The sequence below is a fragment of the Odontomachus brunneus genome, unplaced genomic scaffold (genome assembly GCF_010583005.1).
Source record: "Odontomachus brunneus isolate Ranch 3 - 2012 unplaced genomic scaffold, Obru_v1 Obru_scaffold_004, whole genome shotgun sequence".
NCBI classification, from domain to species: Eukaryota; Metazoa; Arthropoda; class Insecta; order Hymenoptera; family Formicidae; genus Odontomachus; species Odontomachus brunneus.
Genome location: NW_022639454.1, coordinates 103,778 through 120,795, shown reverse-complemented (window position 1 = coordinate 120,795; position 17,018 = coordinate 103,778). Strand labels below are relative to the sequence as shown.

Sequence of the window (17,018 nt, the reverse complement as noted above, 5' to 3'; positions counted from 1 at the left end):
GAGAGAGAGAGAGAGAGAGAGAGAGAGAGAGAGAGAGAGAGAGAGAAATGTTGCCTCGAATTACGCTCGTTCCACGCGAGCTTCCTCGTCGTGAAAGCTTCGTATATAGGGTGTGCGTGTAAGGGAGAATTCACAATTTGGTAGAAGGGAAGAAGCTACGAGTTCCCACACACCTTTCCTACCAAGGTGTGACTTCTCCCTAAGGAGGGACCCACGGTATTTTCTCTCGAGTTGAGCTCCCCCTCAACGAGGATCTGCAAATGGATCACTCTCCCCAATATTCATTTTTAATATTAGATTCCTGAAGAGAGAAAAACTTTCCTCGTGTACTTTGCGCAAAAAATTAATATTGAATATCGCTTTCTCGTCCCTATGTCATATTGATACGCTAAGGATGTGTGCAATTTTGATGAAATAAATACTACACGCGGAGAAAAAGAGAGAGAGAGAGAGAGAATATTGTTTTTATATAAATTTTTTATATATATAAATTCTTTTCGATTGTTTCTAGTGATGTAGAAACAAACCTTTTAGTTTATCTTGGTTTATCTTGGTTTATCTTGGACACATGAAATTTCGCTGGAAATAAATTTTTCGATAGCATACACGAAATGAAAGGATAATCGATTACTGCAAAGTGTTGATCTACAGAATTCTGTAGCAATTTGTACTATAAAATTTTCTGTGTGTGGTCGAGACTGATCGAGGAACAGATTCAGTTAATCATTTTAAATTTTGCGCTGAATTCGCCAATTAAATTGCAATTATCCGTTGAAGAAATGAATATTGAAATGCGTGCAAAAGTGCACGATTATGGAGACATTCCGTATGCAGGTATTAAAATGCAGTGCGACTCGCCTAACAGATGTGTGCGTCAAAGTAATGCAACGTTATTGCGCGACGTGAGCGAATGGTATTTTTAACGATACTCGGGGCACAGTTATATTGCATTTCACGTATCAGGTGATAGCGTGGATGATGCACATCTCGCCGTGGTGTGTGACGCCAGAAGAATCTCGTGAAACGCATATACGCACCGCAGCCGTAAATAAACCGCGCGCATCAGCGCGAGAGCGAAATCGTGGCGCCGTGCAAACGAGGGAATGCGACCCTGCCGAACTCTCGACGGAGGGAAAAGTTCAATTAAAAAAGTGTCGTCTTGTTACTCGAGTATTGGATAATAGGAAAGTTCGTTGCATAATACAGAACACGCTCTTGTTGCACACCAATGTTGTCCTCGTATAAATACAGTAATCGCGATAGGAAGGGACTTTGCATTTCAATAAGAGTTTTTAATCAATGTGACTCGTTTCATTCTTTTGATGGACTCTGTACTCTGTGTTTTCTGGAAAGAGAATTTTATAATGAATATTATAATGTTGTGCTATATTATATTTTAATATACCCGCCAAAGGGAATTTAGCGTACGCGATCGTAATAAATTGTGACGACGAACAGCCACGAGCGAACTTGGTTTTAATATTCCCATTAGCATGGGTCTCGAATTAAAACGACGTCCGACCGTATTCATCCCACCTGGTTCCCACGAGCATTCCGAGTTTTCGCTCTGCACGGATTTAATGTTTCAATCGTGAGGAGTGGGAATAAAGACCATGTACACTGAGAGAAGAAATATTAAAAACTAGTAAATATTTCTTTATATAATGGGATACTAACAGTATATTTACCTAAATATTTTATTTAAACGGAATAAATAACTGCTTTCGTGAAAGGTTTCCTTAAGATTCTAAGGAAATGTTCTTACTTGAAAAATATTTTATATAAGTTTAAAAATATATGCTGTGTACCTATTAAATAAATCTATTTAATATTATTTACTATCTTTTAGATATTTTTTCTTTCAGTGCAAAGTCCATTTGTCGAGTCGTGGGAAATTGAATTTCGCTAATTGCTCGATGGCCACTTCTTCGAAGAGAAGCACAGCGAAAGAATGAAATGTCCTATTGTCTTATCCGAATATTTCGTAAAAATTTGCAAAATATAATTTATTGTTCAACAATAATGAACTTTCGAGTATCAGATAAAACATTGGCGGTATCGATAAAAACGCGCGCCAATCGAGGTGGATCCGCCAAGTTAATTCTACGTTCAGGTGTGGTCCACCTGTTCCCGACGAGTCCTCATATCTTCTCGAACGTTTTCGAAATAGCGATACGCTACGACCAGAAAACTGTATATTCCGAACTGTACGAGGTGCGCTTGATGCAAGAGAAAGAGAGAGAGAGAGAGAGAGAGAGAGAGAGAGAGAGAGAGAGAGAGAGAAAGAAAGAAGAGAGATCACATCGAGTCCACCTCGAGTCTAAAATAGATATAAAATCGATATAAAATCGCGATGTAGGAACACTCGAGGAGGCTACATAGAAGCCGAGCCGATTACAAATATTCGAGAACGAAAATAAACGAGGAGCGTACGCAATTTTTCTTCAAGACCGGCCGACGGCACGACTCGTCGACCTTGGTGGTCCGTCGAGCGTGCTTAATGCATACGGCGGAGGTGAGGTTAAATTGAGACGAACGCCCTTTAATTACAGAACGCGCTTTTATTTTCCGCGGACAATCTTATTTACGAGCAACGCGCCCCCAACGAATCGGTCGGACGGAAGTGGTCGGGAATTCCGGATAATGTGAGAGAGCTCCTGTACGATTCGCTCGCATAAATTGCTAATTCAGCGATAGAAATAAGCGTAGCGAGAAGCCGTTCGCTCGCGTTATTGCCGCCGGGACTTCGTTAACACGCGCGAGCCGCGAATATAATTATTCACGCAACGGGATTATCGGCGCGTACGAGGCGCGTCCTTGACGAGCGTAAAATCGCTCCCAAACTGAATATTTCTTTAAGCACACGAGGTCGCGCGGCAACGAAGAAACATGCTCAGAGAGACAGCGAATGGACTATCTTTTTCTCGTTTTAACTATTAATTTTAATGGCAGTTTCTTCTGTTTCTCTCGCGTGATCGTCGTCGACGAAATTCGATCGTGTTTTCGGAAATCGCGTAAGATAAAAGTACTAATGTGTGTGTGTGTGTGTGTGTGTGTGTGTGTCTGTGTGGGTACTAATAACTCTGATACAAACTAAGAGAAAAAATGATTGATCTAACTAAAATTATAATTATTTTTGGCTCCAGCCATACTTTTTACTATGATAAAACGGTAATATGTATACAAGGTTATTATCATTAATATTATAGTAAGATTTAATTAAAAAATTATCCGATTTAATCGGATATCTCCGGTTGTAATGGCATTTTATCAGATAAACTGATCGACAAATTAAGAGCTGATATTTCTCAATGCGATGCGATCGGATATAAAAATTGATCTCTATTTGATTGGAAATGTCCGTGTTTTTCATCGGATTTCTCTTAGTGCTTTACTTTTCCGCCGCGTCTCGATCGAATGGTAATCACTCTTGGAGAGATAACAGGAAAAGGTATAGTGCGAAGTTTTACGCTTCGCTTAGGGATCTAGCGGGATCTAGTCGATCCTGGCACAGCGCCGAAGGTCGGTGTACATCGACTGTGAGCATAATTCGAAAATTCCTTAAACCGCCTACACGCTCGACACGTTGCCAACGAGCTCCGTTACAGATTCCGCCAAAATTTACGGGGGATTACCGCGAGGCTCTCTGCCGAAAATCTGCGCACCACGCCCCGAACCAGACGAAGTTTTCGCATGCTCGGGATGCTGACGACTGCTTGAGAAAAACGCCAAGCTCTGTGTAACAAGCTTGAACGTACAAAGTGGATCGGATTTCATAATACGTTGCCGCATTGTGAGTTGCCGGCTGATTACCGTACGATACGCCGGGCTAGGACTTATCACCGTGCATAGTAAACGGCACGACGTTTAATACGAGCGAGAAAGCACGTTATACACGTTAAGTGCGCGATAAATATGTCGAGGATACATTCGCGCGATAGGGACGAGAAGTTGCACGATGGTGGTCGACACGGTGAGACGAGGGGAAGAAAGGAGGGCTTGATAAGAGAGCCGCTTTCGGTCTGCGTGCGAAAAACACGCGCGTGCACCAGCGTTTCTCAAATCAAATCAATATCCCAAGAGTCCCGTAATTGTCGCGGCTTTTGACGCGAACTCTTTGAGAAGAGATAATCGAACGATTTCGCCGACAACTACGTTTCGTTCACATACGTTTCGTTCATATTGAATGTGCCGGCATAACTTACGCACAAATGCGCGATCAAATGATTTTGGCGCGCTCTAAAACTGCTTAATTAAGGCGACACACGACGAGGAGATGTCGCGTGCGCTAATAAATGCGATACCGTGAGAACGCGTCGAACGCCACATACGAAAGATGCATGAAGACGTTAAATATGAAAGGCGCGAAACGACGGCAAAATAGATTCGCATAGAGTAGTTGCTCGTTTGCCCTACTGTCGTGTCGTGACCTCGAAACTACTTGACTTGACGAGCTAGAGGAAGCTAACCACTTGGTTGTGCTACACAGTTCAATCAATTTCATGTATCTCTGTGCGAATCTCTCAGCGCATGTTACAATGTGATAAATCACGTGGAGACTGAAACTTTCCAGGTGAAGATCTGAAGATAATTGAGAAGAGCTCATGTGCTGAATTACGCACACGACGATGTAAAGAGAGATCTCCGCGTTTAAAAAAAAATCGAAATTCACTGACAAATTGAAAGAACCAAATTAAGAAGGATGAAGAGCCTTGCGCTGGATGTTGATACAAATCATTTCAAACGATAGGATAAATGAATTTACCTTCCTTAAGTGTTAAGCCGAACCATTTTCCTAATAATTATTTAATCCTTTATATGGCAGACACAAAAGATTTAAGGGAAAAGGTGTTTTCACTGTTGAAATGATTTAAATGATGTCTCCTGAATGCGGTTATATTGCTTTCAAAATATGATTTTTTCAACGACTTTTGTCATCTAGTAGTAAACTCAAAACTATTAAGACACTGACGAGCAGAACAAGTAACCAGATGGTGCTCCAGAGCAACAATGTTAACAAATGCGTCTTGCATCCATCGTTCTTGCATACAGCTCATGAGGAAACGATGTTGCTTGAGAGGAACATTATCAAATAAAGAACTAAATTAAGCTGATATCGTGCATTTTTGTTCGATCCTCAGTTGATTAATGATTCTGAAAAGAAACAACTATTGTTTCTGTGGTATATACCGTACTGCACGTTAATTCCCCATTAACACAATGTTGCATCCTAGCATTCGACGGTGAGAAGAATCATTTTTCAGCGCAAACAACGGCATATTACGTTACATTACACATTGTTGTTTATCAACACGTTGAGCCGTGAAATGAATCATAAATTTCACGCAAACACGCTCGTCGCCAAAGGAAAACGCGTTAACAGCGCGATCCCAATAATTAGTCACAATTCCCCACACTTGGAATTAATTAATCATCGTGCTTAAGCCGCAGTAATGCCGAGATAATTTGACGTCGTTGCGTAACGCCGAAGAAAATCGGGACGACGAGAAGATCCGCGCGGCTTTGATATTCAACGTCCGAGAACAGTCTTTTCGGAAAACGTGACGATAATTCTCATATCATACACGTGAGATAACGCAGCAGTGTGCCGTGTGTGCGTAGCGAATCGATGTCGATTACCATATAAATTGCACGCAACAGTTCCGCCGCGTAACAATCGGGACATAATTTTATGCAATCTTCGGCGCTAACTATTCCGTTCGAATTGAACGACAAATAATTATTAATAAGAGTTCTCTCACGCATCTAGTTGAATAATAACACTCGGGAAACAAATTGATTTTTTTCTCTCAAGCTTGTCGCTTATCGTCGGATAACGATACTTTGATCATCTACTCGATGAGAAACCCGGAAATCACAATCTAACAGAGACTAAAAATTAAGTATAATTTTAGATTCAAATAAAAGGCAGAATAAGCGCAAAAGTTTACACCAAATCGCAATAGAATATCATTTCGATGACGGTTCTGTCGATTATAAACAATTGGTGGAACATCGAATGATAACTTTCTCACGCAACGGTGAACGGAAGACTGTTTATCTCGCGAAAAGAAAGAGAATAAGAAGAAATTATTAATCACGTCGTCGCGCGCATCAAGTTAGGTTCTCGTCTCCACTATGTAAACGGGTTAACAATATGATCACCATGAAAGACTCTCTCTTCTAAGAGCCGGGGCTCGTCGACGCGTGATTAACGTGCGCGTAACGAGGAAGGCGTAATTAACTTTGACGCAATTTGCTCACTCTCAACACTGCGAGTGTGTTGTATAGACGCCGAGAAGTTAAAGTGACAGTTTCCGCAATAACGTCATACGTCCTCATCAAGGGTACACGCCGGTGCAGTACGTCAATGAGAAAGTCTGTGAGATATTCTTCATTAAAAATCTCATTCATACACGCGGTAAGCGTAGAATGTCGCACTCCATACGTATGCTAGATTCAACGAGCCGCTGTAATCTCTTATTTTATGTATATCTCGAGTGGCGTTAAATTATTAACAAAGTCGCAGCGCGCGAAAAATGTAAGTCTGTGTACAAAAGTGGAGCCGAGAAAATATTAGCTCCACGAGAAAAAAAATTCGCCGGGAAATTTTATTACATACAATCGATATGACCGGACATGTGAGCCCCTTGAAAATTTCATGAAGCGGTCTCATTCAGAGATGAGATTCGTAAAATTAGCATAGTACAAAAGAACAAAAGAGAGTAGCTTTGCGACACACTCACGTAACGTGGAGAAAAGCTACAGTAAAAATCAATAAAAAGCGGATATATAATATTATATCCATCCTGCCGTAACATGTGGTTTGCAAGAATAACATAACGCGCCGTGAGTAAGCAATCGTATATCCGCGAGAAGCACGTTTGCCTTGTGTCGAAGGGCGAAGGCAGTGGAACACCCACGTTTAAAAAGGAGGAAGATGACCGCGGCAGTGAGTGCGTCTCGATTTCGAACGTTTACTCACGGTTTCTGAACCCGCGGCCCCACCTTAACGACGTCGTAACTTGTTAATATTAGGTTCCGGTAATGAAACGTTCAATTTTCACACAGTGAAATCCATTCCTGATACGGGCTGTAAGTCTATAGCGAGATTCGATTATTCAATTACGCCTCAGCAACTGCCTGTTCATGAGAGACCCTTCACTTTCAATCGATTACACGTCAACAACTATCGCCGTCGGGATATTTTGGTCACGGGAGAATCGAATACATCGCAAAACGTATCATTAAAATTCATACACGAAAGAGGGAAAGAGAGAGAGAGAGAGAGAGAGAGAGAGAGAGAGAGAGAGAAAGAGATAAAGAGAGAGATTTACATGGCGTGTACAATTTTCGCGGCAATTGCATTGCACGTCGAGTTAACGCATCCGTTGTAGCGTGTGGTTACTCAAGTTCACGGCATAGTAAAGTTTTCTTATAAAAAAAAAACTTTGCGCGTAAATTTAATACAATTTATTTATAATGCGTACACACGCACGCACGCACGCATGATGTAGTGCATTAATGTAAATGCGAATAAGAGTCGTCGTACTGATGTTTTCCCTGTAGACAATGTGTATTTTAACAATAGCGCAATTTTACGACCCTAATAACGATTTACAGAACGGACGTCACCACGGAATTTCTACGTACAAGGTGCTTCCATCACAATGCCGGATAGATCACTTCTCAGATACACTGAGAGAGATTGGTCGTGCAAGAATGATTCAATCCACATAAAGTATATTTCGAGAAAAATGAAAATTTAGTACATGATTCAAAAAGTACGGATGGCACTGAGGTTCTCTGTAATCGTTTCAAAAGTCAAGCATGGCCAATATTCTTCTCTTTAAGAGTATTCATTGAAAAGAGCCTAACAAAGCCTCAAATTTCGCTAGATAATTTCGCTAATATCTCGGCCAAAAAATTAAAAACCGATATTTCTCATAGGATGTTTCCTGAATACAAAAATTGCTTGGATTTTGATAGCAAATATCCATTTGTGAATTTTTCAATTTCTCTCAGAGTACCGAGTGACACTTTGATCGTTTAACGATCGCGACTTTATCATTCTCGAATCGTCTACTGCAAGAGACGAAGTTGCGAGTTACAGAATTTAAAGGAAAATTTTTACTCTCGCGAATTCTGAAAAAGTTCTTTTTTCTCCCAAACATAAAATCGCTAACGCCTCGTGCAAGATACTCTACAACAGGTGACACTGATCGATCAGCGCGACTCGCCCGGTGTAACCTGTCTAGAAACTTATTCGGCTCAAGGCCTGTGTCGACACGGAACGAGGAAACGATTGAAGCGCGGAATTCGCGTAATCGCGACCGTGCTAGTCCGCGCTATAAATACGGGAGGTTACACGACGATATTCCCATCGTGGAGCGACATCATACCTACATCCAGCGTATATTTCCGTCGAGGTAAAAGCTTCCGTTCCGATACCCCGTGCGCCATCGGCACGTGCCGATTATTCATGAGGATGTGGGCGTTGTGCACAATAATTTCATGGATTCGACCTGATAAGTTTATATAGGGTGTATCAGGTGAGTGTATGCGTGCGTGCGTGCATGTGAACGGATCTCGCGCGCGGGACACTTTAGGCATTTTTCTTTTTTTTTTCGAGCTAGTGGTACACATTTTTACGGACGAGTCGTTTATTTTCTAAGTAGTCACGCGCGCGAATCCAGCCCCGAAAGTCCCGCACGGATATAACGCGTCGGTTTATATCCGCATCTCGGAACTTTACAACGACGTCTCAGCGTCTTGCTTTCGTTACTTTCAAAATAAACGATTATGTAATATCTATACGCACCCAACTGCGCGTACGTTCCGTCAATCTCTATTCTTTTGACACTGATCATTGGGCCGAAATTTCATTAGCCGTAACATATCTCTCGAGTAACATATGATCGCGACTCTTCGAGTTGCCTTCGCACGAACAATCAAAAGAAGGAGAAGGACAAAACGAAACGACACTCAATTTATCCACTCAAGTCCGACTAGATATTTACCCCGTAGTGCTGATCCCAATCGTGTAAGGTGATGTTATCTTGGGTCTTGATAAACCATGTAAACGCAGCGTAGCAATCAGAACCTTGTTAATAATTAGGACTCGATAACACTGTACAAACTAGATAACTAATTGGGATCAACCTAATCAGGACCATAGGATGAGTTTCTAGTCTAGGGAGTTTAATCGATTTAACGGCAATGAATTCATCGCGACTGACACACCGCGGATCATAATAATTAAATCACGTAGGGAACTTGTGTCAAACACGAGCAGACGAGCAGAGAGGTTAAAGTTCGAGCGAGGCGCGAGCGTTTGATCGGACTCTAGCGAGCAGATATCCGCGATCGCCATCAGACTCACCTCGTTTCACACATGTTACATCGCGATACGCATCGCGGTCAATGTACACGTACGTTGAAGCAGGCGGGCGGCGGGCAGCAGGAGAGCAGCAGACACGCGCGATTACTCTAATTGCGTCGAGATGCCGGCCGGCGCGATCGATGATTCAGTCAGTCGCAAAAACGGCTTATTATATTAATGAAATGGCAAACTCGGTCGGTGGTTCGTTCTCGCCCGCGATCTCGCCCGCGATCTCGCGCGGAAGCGCGCGTCACGCGGTATACGCTAATAATAGCGCGCGCGGCTTGTCGCGACTACGCTATACGCGATTACTCAATCGCTCAGTGTGTGCACTGCACTGCAACGAGTCAAAGTCCTGCTCAGGGAGTCTCGCGTGGAGTTCAATTCTAGATATGTGTGTGGGCTCGGCTGGCGTGTGCATGAGCTGCTCGTATCGTCGCGTGCGCCCGTAATGTCACGCAAATTTTTCTTTAACCGCTAATTTATGAGCCACACTGGTCTCGTTCCATCAGACCCGCGTATCTTCCCGTGATATTTTTATCCTTGCTTCGCTACGATGAATACTGTTTTATCAAATCGTCTTAGAAATCGGAAATCGTCTTAACTAATCTACACTGAAGAAAAGAAATATCTAAGAAATAGCAAATATTTGTTCGGTAGGTGTACCGATAATATACTTTGGTTCTCAATTATTTTGTTTCAATGAAACAAACAATTGCTTTCATGAGAAATAACGGTGTTTTAGGAAAATATTTATATGCTTATTTAAAAGGAATTTTTTTCCAATATAGAAATATGTATATTGTAGTGGAAGGAAACATAATATCTGCCGAGTAAATATTTTTTAGATATTTTTCTCTGACAGCGCACACGGAGAGAATATCAGGGCTTTTCTCCTATAAATTCTTGCTAATTTTACTATGTTTCTAGTAATGCAGGAATAAACGTGCAAATATTTCAACAGTATATTCCAGTCCAGTTATGATACGTATATAAAATAAAAGAATAGTTTGCAGAATGTCGATTTGTTGTTCGTTGTTTCAAAAATTCTATAGTAATATTTACTATAAAATTCTTGCCGTGTTAATCAAACGTGTTTTCGGATGCTGCTGCTTGAGCAAATTTGCACGGAAAAATTGCAACAGGCCGTAGCTTGCATGTAATCGCGATGTGAAAAATTCGATCGTTATCGCGAGTTCATCAACACGCGGTAATTATTCAACAACGAAGCTATTAACATACATTTCTCATTGGCATGCGACTTTCTCATCGTCTCGCGAGAACACACACACACACACACACACACCGCTTATCGATATTAACGTTTCTATCGTTTCATTCTCAATCGAACAACAGCTTGGGTGGTCGCGCTTTACGCGGAAACACCGGAGAAGTCAAGTCGGGAAGTAATGGCAATTGAATAACAGCATCGTTCATTCGTTGCAATTAATAACCGTTATTTACTGTAAACGCGACAATTGTCATTCGTACTGAGGCCGACCTGAGCCTCAGTGCAATTATCGAACTTTTTACACGGCGTTCTACCTCGAATAACGCCACGTCGTAATAACGCACCGTGCCGCATCGGGGAAGCAAGCGTTCTCGCTCGGCGGAAACGGAAACTTGACAGTCGAGAGGTGATAGCAGCGGAGCCGTAGTCCAAGTAACGCCGCTGGCAAGCGATTATTACGTCGAGAGACTCGTGGTCCTTTTGCGACCAAGTTCCGCTCGCACGACACGACAATTCGTTCTCGCGAGCGTCGCGAGAGAGAGAGAGAGAGAATCAAGTCTATTACGCACCCGTAAATTATCGACGTCGCACGTGCGTCGTGCGCGTAAACTGGCTCGGACTATTAGTATTGTTTGACGCGCGCGTCTACCCTGTCGTGCCACAGTGAATAATTGATGTCCGATGATTTATCACGCGGTAAATATAGACGAGTCATTCGCTGGCAATTAATCGTACGACTATTTTTTAGAAGAAAGATACGCGAGAAGCGCGCAATTCTCTCTCGCGAGTTGCACGCTCCGAATGTACTACGCACTGCTTGACGCAACATCCCATATAATTGCGCGTGATCGTGTGATATCACAATTATATAATCATACCAAGTTGATGACAGTTTCACTTTGAGACACTCATCATATCGCGCTACTATTTTGTCAACACTAGGAGATGCGCGTCGATATTCGAAGCGCATCGACGTAAGGAGGAGACAAATGTCACGCCGAGAATCTCTCTCCTTCTCTCTCTCTCCCTTTTTTTATGTCGACGGACACCGCCGAAGCGTTAAAAAGGCGTCGTCACACGCGTCGTCGTTTTCGCGTTATTTATATCGGCGTCTAAAGATAGCCGCGCGAAATCTGAGTCTTAATGGAACATCGTCCGACTTAATAGGGAACGATCGAGCGAGACCCGTCGCGGCGATTCGCTTCTCCAGGCTGGCCGGCAGTGACACAACCAAACATAGAGTAGTATTTTCTATGCATAGTCAGCTGTCCTCGAGAAGCGAAACGCCACGTCTCGTCGACGGCACTGAATCATCCGAGAAATTCTGCGCAGCTCGCGAGGCGATCCGACGCGTAAGTCTCGTGAGATAACGCGATAAATAACATCTCGACGCGCGGTCGATGGAAATATTCAGTCGGAATCTGGAACGGGGTCGACCAGAACCTCCCCGTCCCCCGCGTGTCTCGCCTTTAATTTATATACACCGTGTGTGTAGTCCGCGGAAAATTTGCGTGCATCAGTTGCTTCGCCGCGGTGGCATTCAGAAGCGAACTCAAAGATATCTTTCTCTTTCTATCGACTGCACGATTGATAAAATTGTACATATTTTTTTGTGTAGAGAGACCAACGCCGATGAACAAGATCTAACACAGCTTCGCGCGCGATAGCAGGAGATATCGATTCGCCGGCAAAGATTTAGCCGAGTTTCATTTCATTCATACAGAAATTATCACGCGTCGGGTATCAAAATTCGATTCCGACACTTCCACGATTTGGACCGATCTCTTCTCGCGGATCGTGTTATTGATGGAACTGTGCTGAACTGACTAGAAATTTAACGATCCTGTGATCAAGTTGATCGATTAGCTGGTGTGATGTTACCGTGACGATATCGGGTCTTGATTAATCATGTGTAACGCAATCAGATCCTTATGAATAATAAGGATTTAATAATTAAGACTTTATTAATCATTGAGACCCGCTAATCCGCTGAGTCTACACAAACCAAACAACCTGACTGGGGTCAACCCGATCAGAATCAAATTTCTAATCGGGAAGTAACGATTACGCGACAAAGTGCGAAAAGTAAGAAACGCATACTCATGTTGCTCATTTATCGCGATGATATTTCCGGTACACTGACAATGCGTTAGTGTATTATGGTCTACTTTGGCAGATAATATCGTAAAATAGCTTAATAGCCCGTAAATTATGCCGCTATCTTTCGCCAGCCTAAAAAGAGCCACCGGTTTATAATGATCCGCGGCGGAAGCATTATCGCGTGTTATGTAAATAGCGAATTTCGAGAAGACAGCACAACGCGTGCGAGATAATCGTTTACTCATTACAACAACGCGCGAACTGAAACGTGCTTTCGCAGCTCGACTAATATTAAACACGTTGACGCGACCGAACCTTCGTGCCGTGAGCGAAGCGCACATCTATAATTGTGCGATCTAGTCGATCAACGCTGCACTAAATAAAATGCTGTTATCGTTTTAATGTAATCGACGCGCAGAGTGTGTTAATTGGCGATATAACAGATAAATTACGTAACATGTTATATACGAGAGAGAGAGAGAGAGAGAGAGAGAGAGAGAGAGAGAGAGAGAGAGAGAGAGTTTCCTCTATCTTTCTCAAAATTATCTCGCACAAACACGATACGCTTTACTTTGGCGACATACACATAATAGCTTGTAAACAATAGCTTCGATGAGATATATCAAGTTTAGAGAACGAGCGAATTTAATCCAGCCTAGAGGATTAAATGGACTCGCGTCGTGCTACTTACATCCGCGTCATCCACACACACACACACATACAGTGCAGGTGCACTCGTGGTGAGCGCGAATCAGCGCACGATTCTACACAGAAAACTCATTTCGACTTGTGCGAACGGATGAGCATCGGTCTCGCAGCGTCGAAGACGAACTTTCGCGCGATTGATCGGGATGTCGAATTTTCGTCGGAGCAGAACCGACTGCTTCCAACTGAAATTTGTAATATTCGCGTCGATATCGATAGAGAGAGAGAGAGAGAGAGAGAGAGAGAGAGAGTGAGAGAGAAGGAAGAAAGGCACAGAGAGAGAAAGAGAGAGAAAAGAAAGCTCGTCGCGAACAGGTACGAGCAACGTCGGGAGTCTCAAATTACCGGGGCGCCTCGAGTCAGTTTCCTCCTTGAAATCAATACCGCCGAGCGCCGATTGATAGAGGTACATTGCACGCCACGTAGTTATTCGCCTATATACGCAAAGTAAAATAAACGAGGGGAACGCCAATGACGACGACCACGCCGACGACAATGGTCGGTCTCCGCAGCCTCCATTAAGGTTTGCGGGCAATTTCTCGCTAAAAATGTAATTCCGTCCAGCGTAAAAGCATGCAGGAAAAACGAGGAGGGTAGAGAAGATAAAGAGGAAAAGAGCGAGAAAGAGAAATTTTTATTTCCTTCAGCAAGAGCTTCTTACCGATGAAGACGCACCTTTTGCGTTTGACGCGGCATTAAAATGAACACGCCGAACAACGCTTGACCCATTGACTGACGAGAGCCAAGAAAATTGTCTCCACACACGAGACACTAATTGTGTCGGAGATGTAGTCTATGCGTAAACTAGTCACGCACTCGACACTCTTCAGAGTTCTAATAATAATAATTCAAGTTAACTACAGTTTGCCTGCTTGTTTGTTTAGTTCAAGTGAGCGGCAAAGATACTGGCAGCGCGACCAATCGATTATTTGTCAGGACCATAGTTCCTAGATGTTAGAACGAGCTTTTTAATCGTGTGGTTCTTCCAAATATATCGCATGTACAAAGTAAAAATCGGACATCGATGACAAAAAATGGCTGAAATAGACATTCGATTTATTGATTACGTAATAACCAAGTGGTAGCAGCTAACTTGACACTCGCTAACGCGGTCGCTTTTTTCTCACCGTCCGCAAACGCAAGGACTTGGCGCGACTCGAGTTAAGATAAACACTGAAATCAACGAAACCGGTCCGTGGCGCGCAATTTCCTAAACTTGAAATAGACGCACGGACCGGTTCTTATAAGACGCTCATTCTTCGCGCATCTGAAGAATACGACTATATGCGACAACAGAGACAACGTATTCTCACCCGGCTGCTGCTCCCTCTCGCCTCACAGTCAAAATATATAATCGACTTGATTAAAAAGAAAAGGTAAGGATAACAATAAAAGAGATGTCGATTGTACAAAAATTAGATGAGATACGCGAAAGCCCGAGTGTCAAAGTTCTAATCGGGTCGCCCGGTTAGCGCCGACGAGAATCCAAAGAGAAAAGTTTCTTTTTATTCTCTTTCTTTTTTTCGCGACGGCGCCAGTCGTTATCCTTAAACGCCGACACGTCGAGAGCGCAAAGTATCTCGCGAGATATATTTTTCCGGCGGAATCACAGATGGCTCCAAGGATGCGCGACGTGTCCTTCGCGAACGCTAATACGTCTCTCTTCCACGGATGCGAGACCGCTTGTTCGAGAAGTTTTGCGGCCGAAAACGACGCGGCGCTGAGATGGATTGTCTGCTTTAAAAATTATATACGTCTCGTGGGTTAGAGACGAAACGATAATCGAAACGTACAGCAGCCGGCACAGTCAACCGGCTTCCAACTGGCGCAACAACCAAACTCGCAGTAATAACGAAGGTTACACCTGCAACCTATATTTATCCGTTTATTTCCACTCACTTTACTTCAAGTGTCGATTGTAACGTGGATTAATTTGCGTTAACACGAGTCCTTGACAACCGAGCGGACAACCCTTCGCGACCGCGCGAAATGATTTCCTCCGATACAAGATATTAATCATATTAAGAGAACTGTAAGGCCAATAAGAGTTCTCCCTCCCTCCCCGTACGCTGGATTTTAATGTAAATAATTATTAAAATGAAAGGATAATGATATTTGACAGATGTACGCACCGAAATTTTTCTAATCTTACGACATACGCAATGACGCTTTCAAGCCAATCCCGAATTATATTTCCCCCTTCTCTTATCCTAACTGAATCGTGCATTTGATTCATTTGGTACATTCTAGTAATTTGATTCGCTCAAATATCCAATGCGTAGCTCTTTACACCATGCGTGTCTTATACACCAAGCATTAACTTGAGAAAGTTACGTAATCGTCTCTGCATAGGTCAGTTGCGCAGTTTGCACAATTTGCACGCGACAAATCCAATCATCTACGTACTCGCGCGAAGACGTAAATTATTTTTGTTTGCAATCACACGCGCCGGACACTGTCCAAAATTATTCTAAAGCGCGAACCAATACAGCAAGATCTCAAACGTTTGCACGTTTGCTAACAAGAGCGAGTATAATAAACGCGCACTTGAAATTCTCAACGTACTATCTTAAAATCGCAAAAAAGATGTGCCATTGAGAGATTGTTTGGTCAATCGCACAGTGTTAGGTTATCGCATTCTTATTCGTTCGTTGTAGATCCTTTTACTTTGATCGCTCTCGAAAAATATGAAAATACATTGTAATAAAGAGAGCAGGGATTATCTCGATTTACGCGCGTTATTAATGTAACCGATTGTCAACACTGTGCCTGTAACAGATGTTTTACTCGATTTCTGTGCAGCGCGAGGTATACAAATTGCGAAAGCAAAACACTTTCTAAAAAAAAAATCGATCGCCGAGTAGACTCACCGATGTACAGAGTGCGTAAATGATATAACATTTATCTCTTGCGATAAACTGTGCAAACCAATCGATCTTTCTCCCTATCAGGCCGGGGCTTAGAATGTTGCAATGTTTACGGCACATTTAAAATCGGCAGGATCTATTTGACAATTTCGAATGCGGCATTTCCCTAATACTCGAGACGAAAAGTCGGAAAAGGGACAGGTGGAAAGGAAAGAGAAGCTAAAATGAAGAACAGAAGAGAAATTAATTTGATAAATTATTGTGCGCTCCTCTCTCGTAACTCGCGTGAAGCTTACGTAAGTAACGACATATTGTCGCACAATCGTTGTATTGCGAGACTAAAGATCACAATCGAGAACGGCGTTTAAGAAGCAAAACGACGTCATTGTGAAGAATTTTGCTCGATCGCGAACGGAAATACTCTCGTTCTCGAGGAACGTGCGATGCGTCAAGCGGATATATTGGTCGTCGGCGGCGAAAGGGTTAAAGAAACGTTTTCCTCTCACCCTACTTCCCCTCGCTCCCCTCGGTCTCGCAGCTTTCCCCGGCTGGTTAGTCATCGAGACGTACTTTGAGAGGCCGAGGTAACCGGTGTCCGTGACTGTCGTCACGTTGCGATGAGAGCGCCCGGATCGTCGAGGTTGCATTCCGTTCGGCGGAGTGTCAATAATGCACGCACACAAAACGATTATATATATATATATATATATATATATATATATATATATATATA

At 42.8% G+C, this 17,018-nt stretch overlaps 1 protein-coding gene across 3 annotated transcripts in view; it reads right to left on the bottom strand.

Moving 5' to 3' along the window:
• LOC116846966 (mediator of RNA polymerase II transcription subunit 15-like) overlaps positions 1-17,018 on the bottom strand; it is a 39,966-nt gene that overhangs the window by 7,177 nt on the left and 15,771 nt on the right. The window contains exon 1 of one of the 3 annotated variants that reach the window (XM_032821466.1): positions 10,958-13,205. The exons of the other annotated variants lie outside the window; for them this stretch is intronic. Coding sequence (XP_032677357.1) covers positions 10,958-10,967 — 10 coding nt within the window. The 5' untranslated portion in view covers positions 10,968-13,205. Of the gene's footprint in view, positions 1-10,957; positions 13,206-17,018 lie in introns of those variants that run through there. 3 annotated transcript variants of the gene reach the window in all.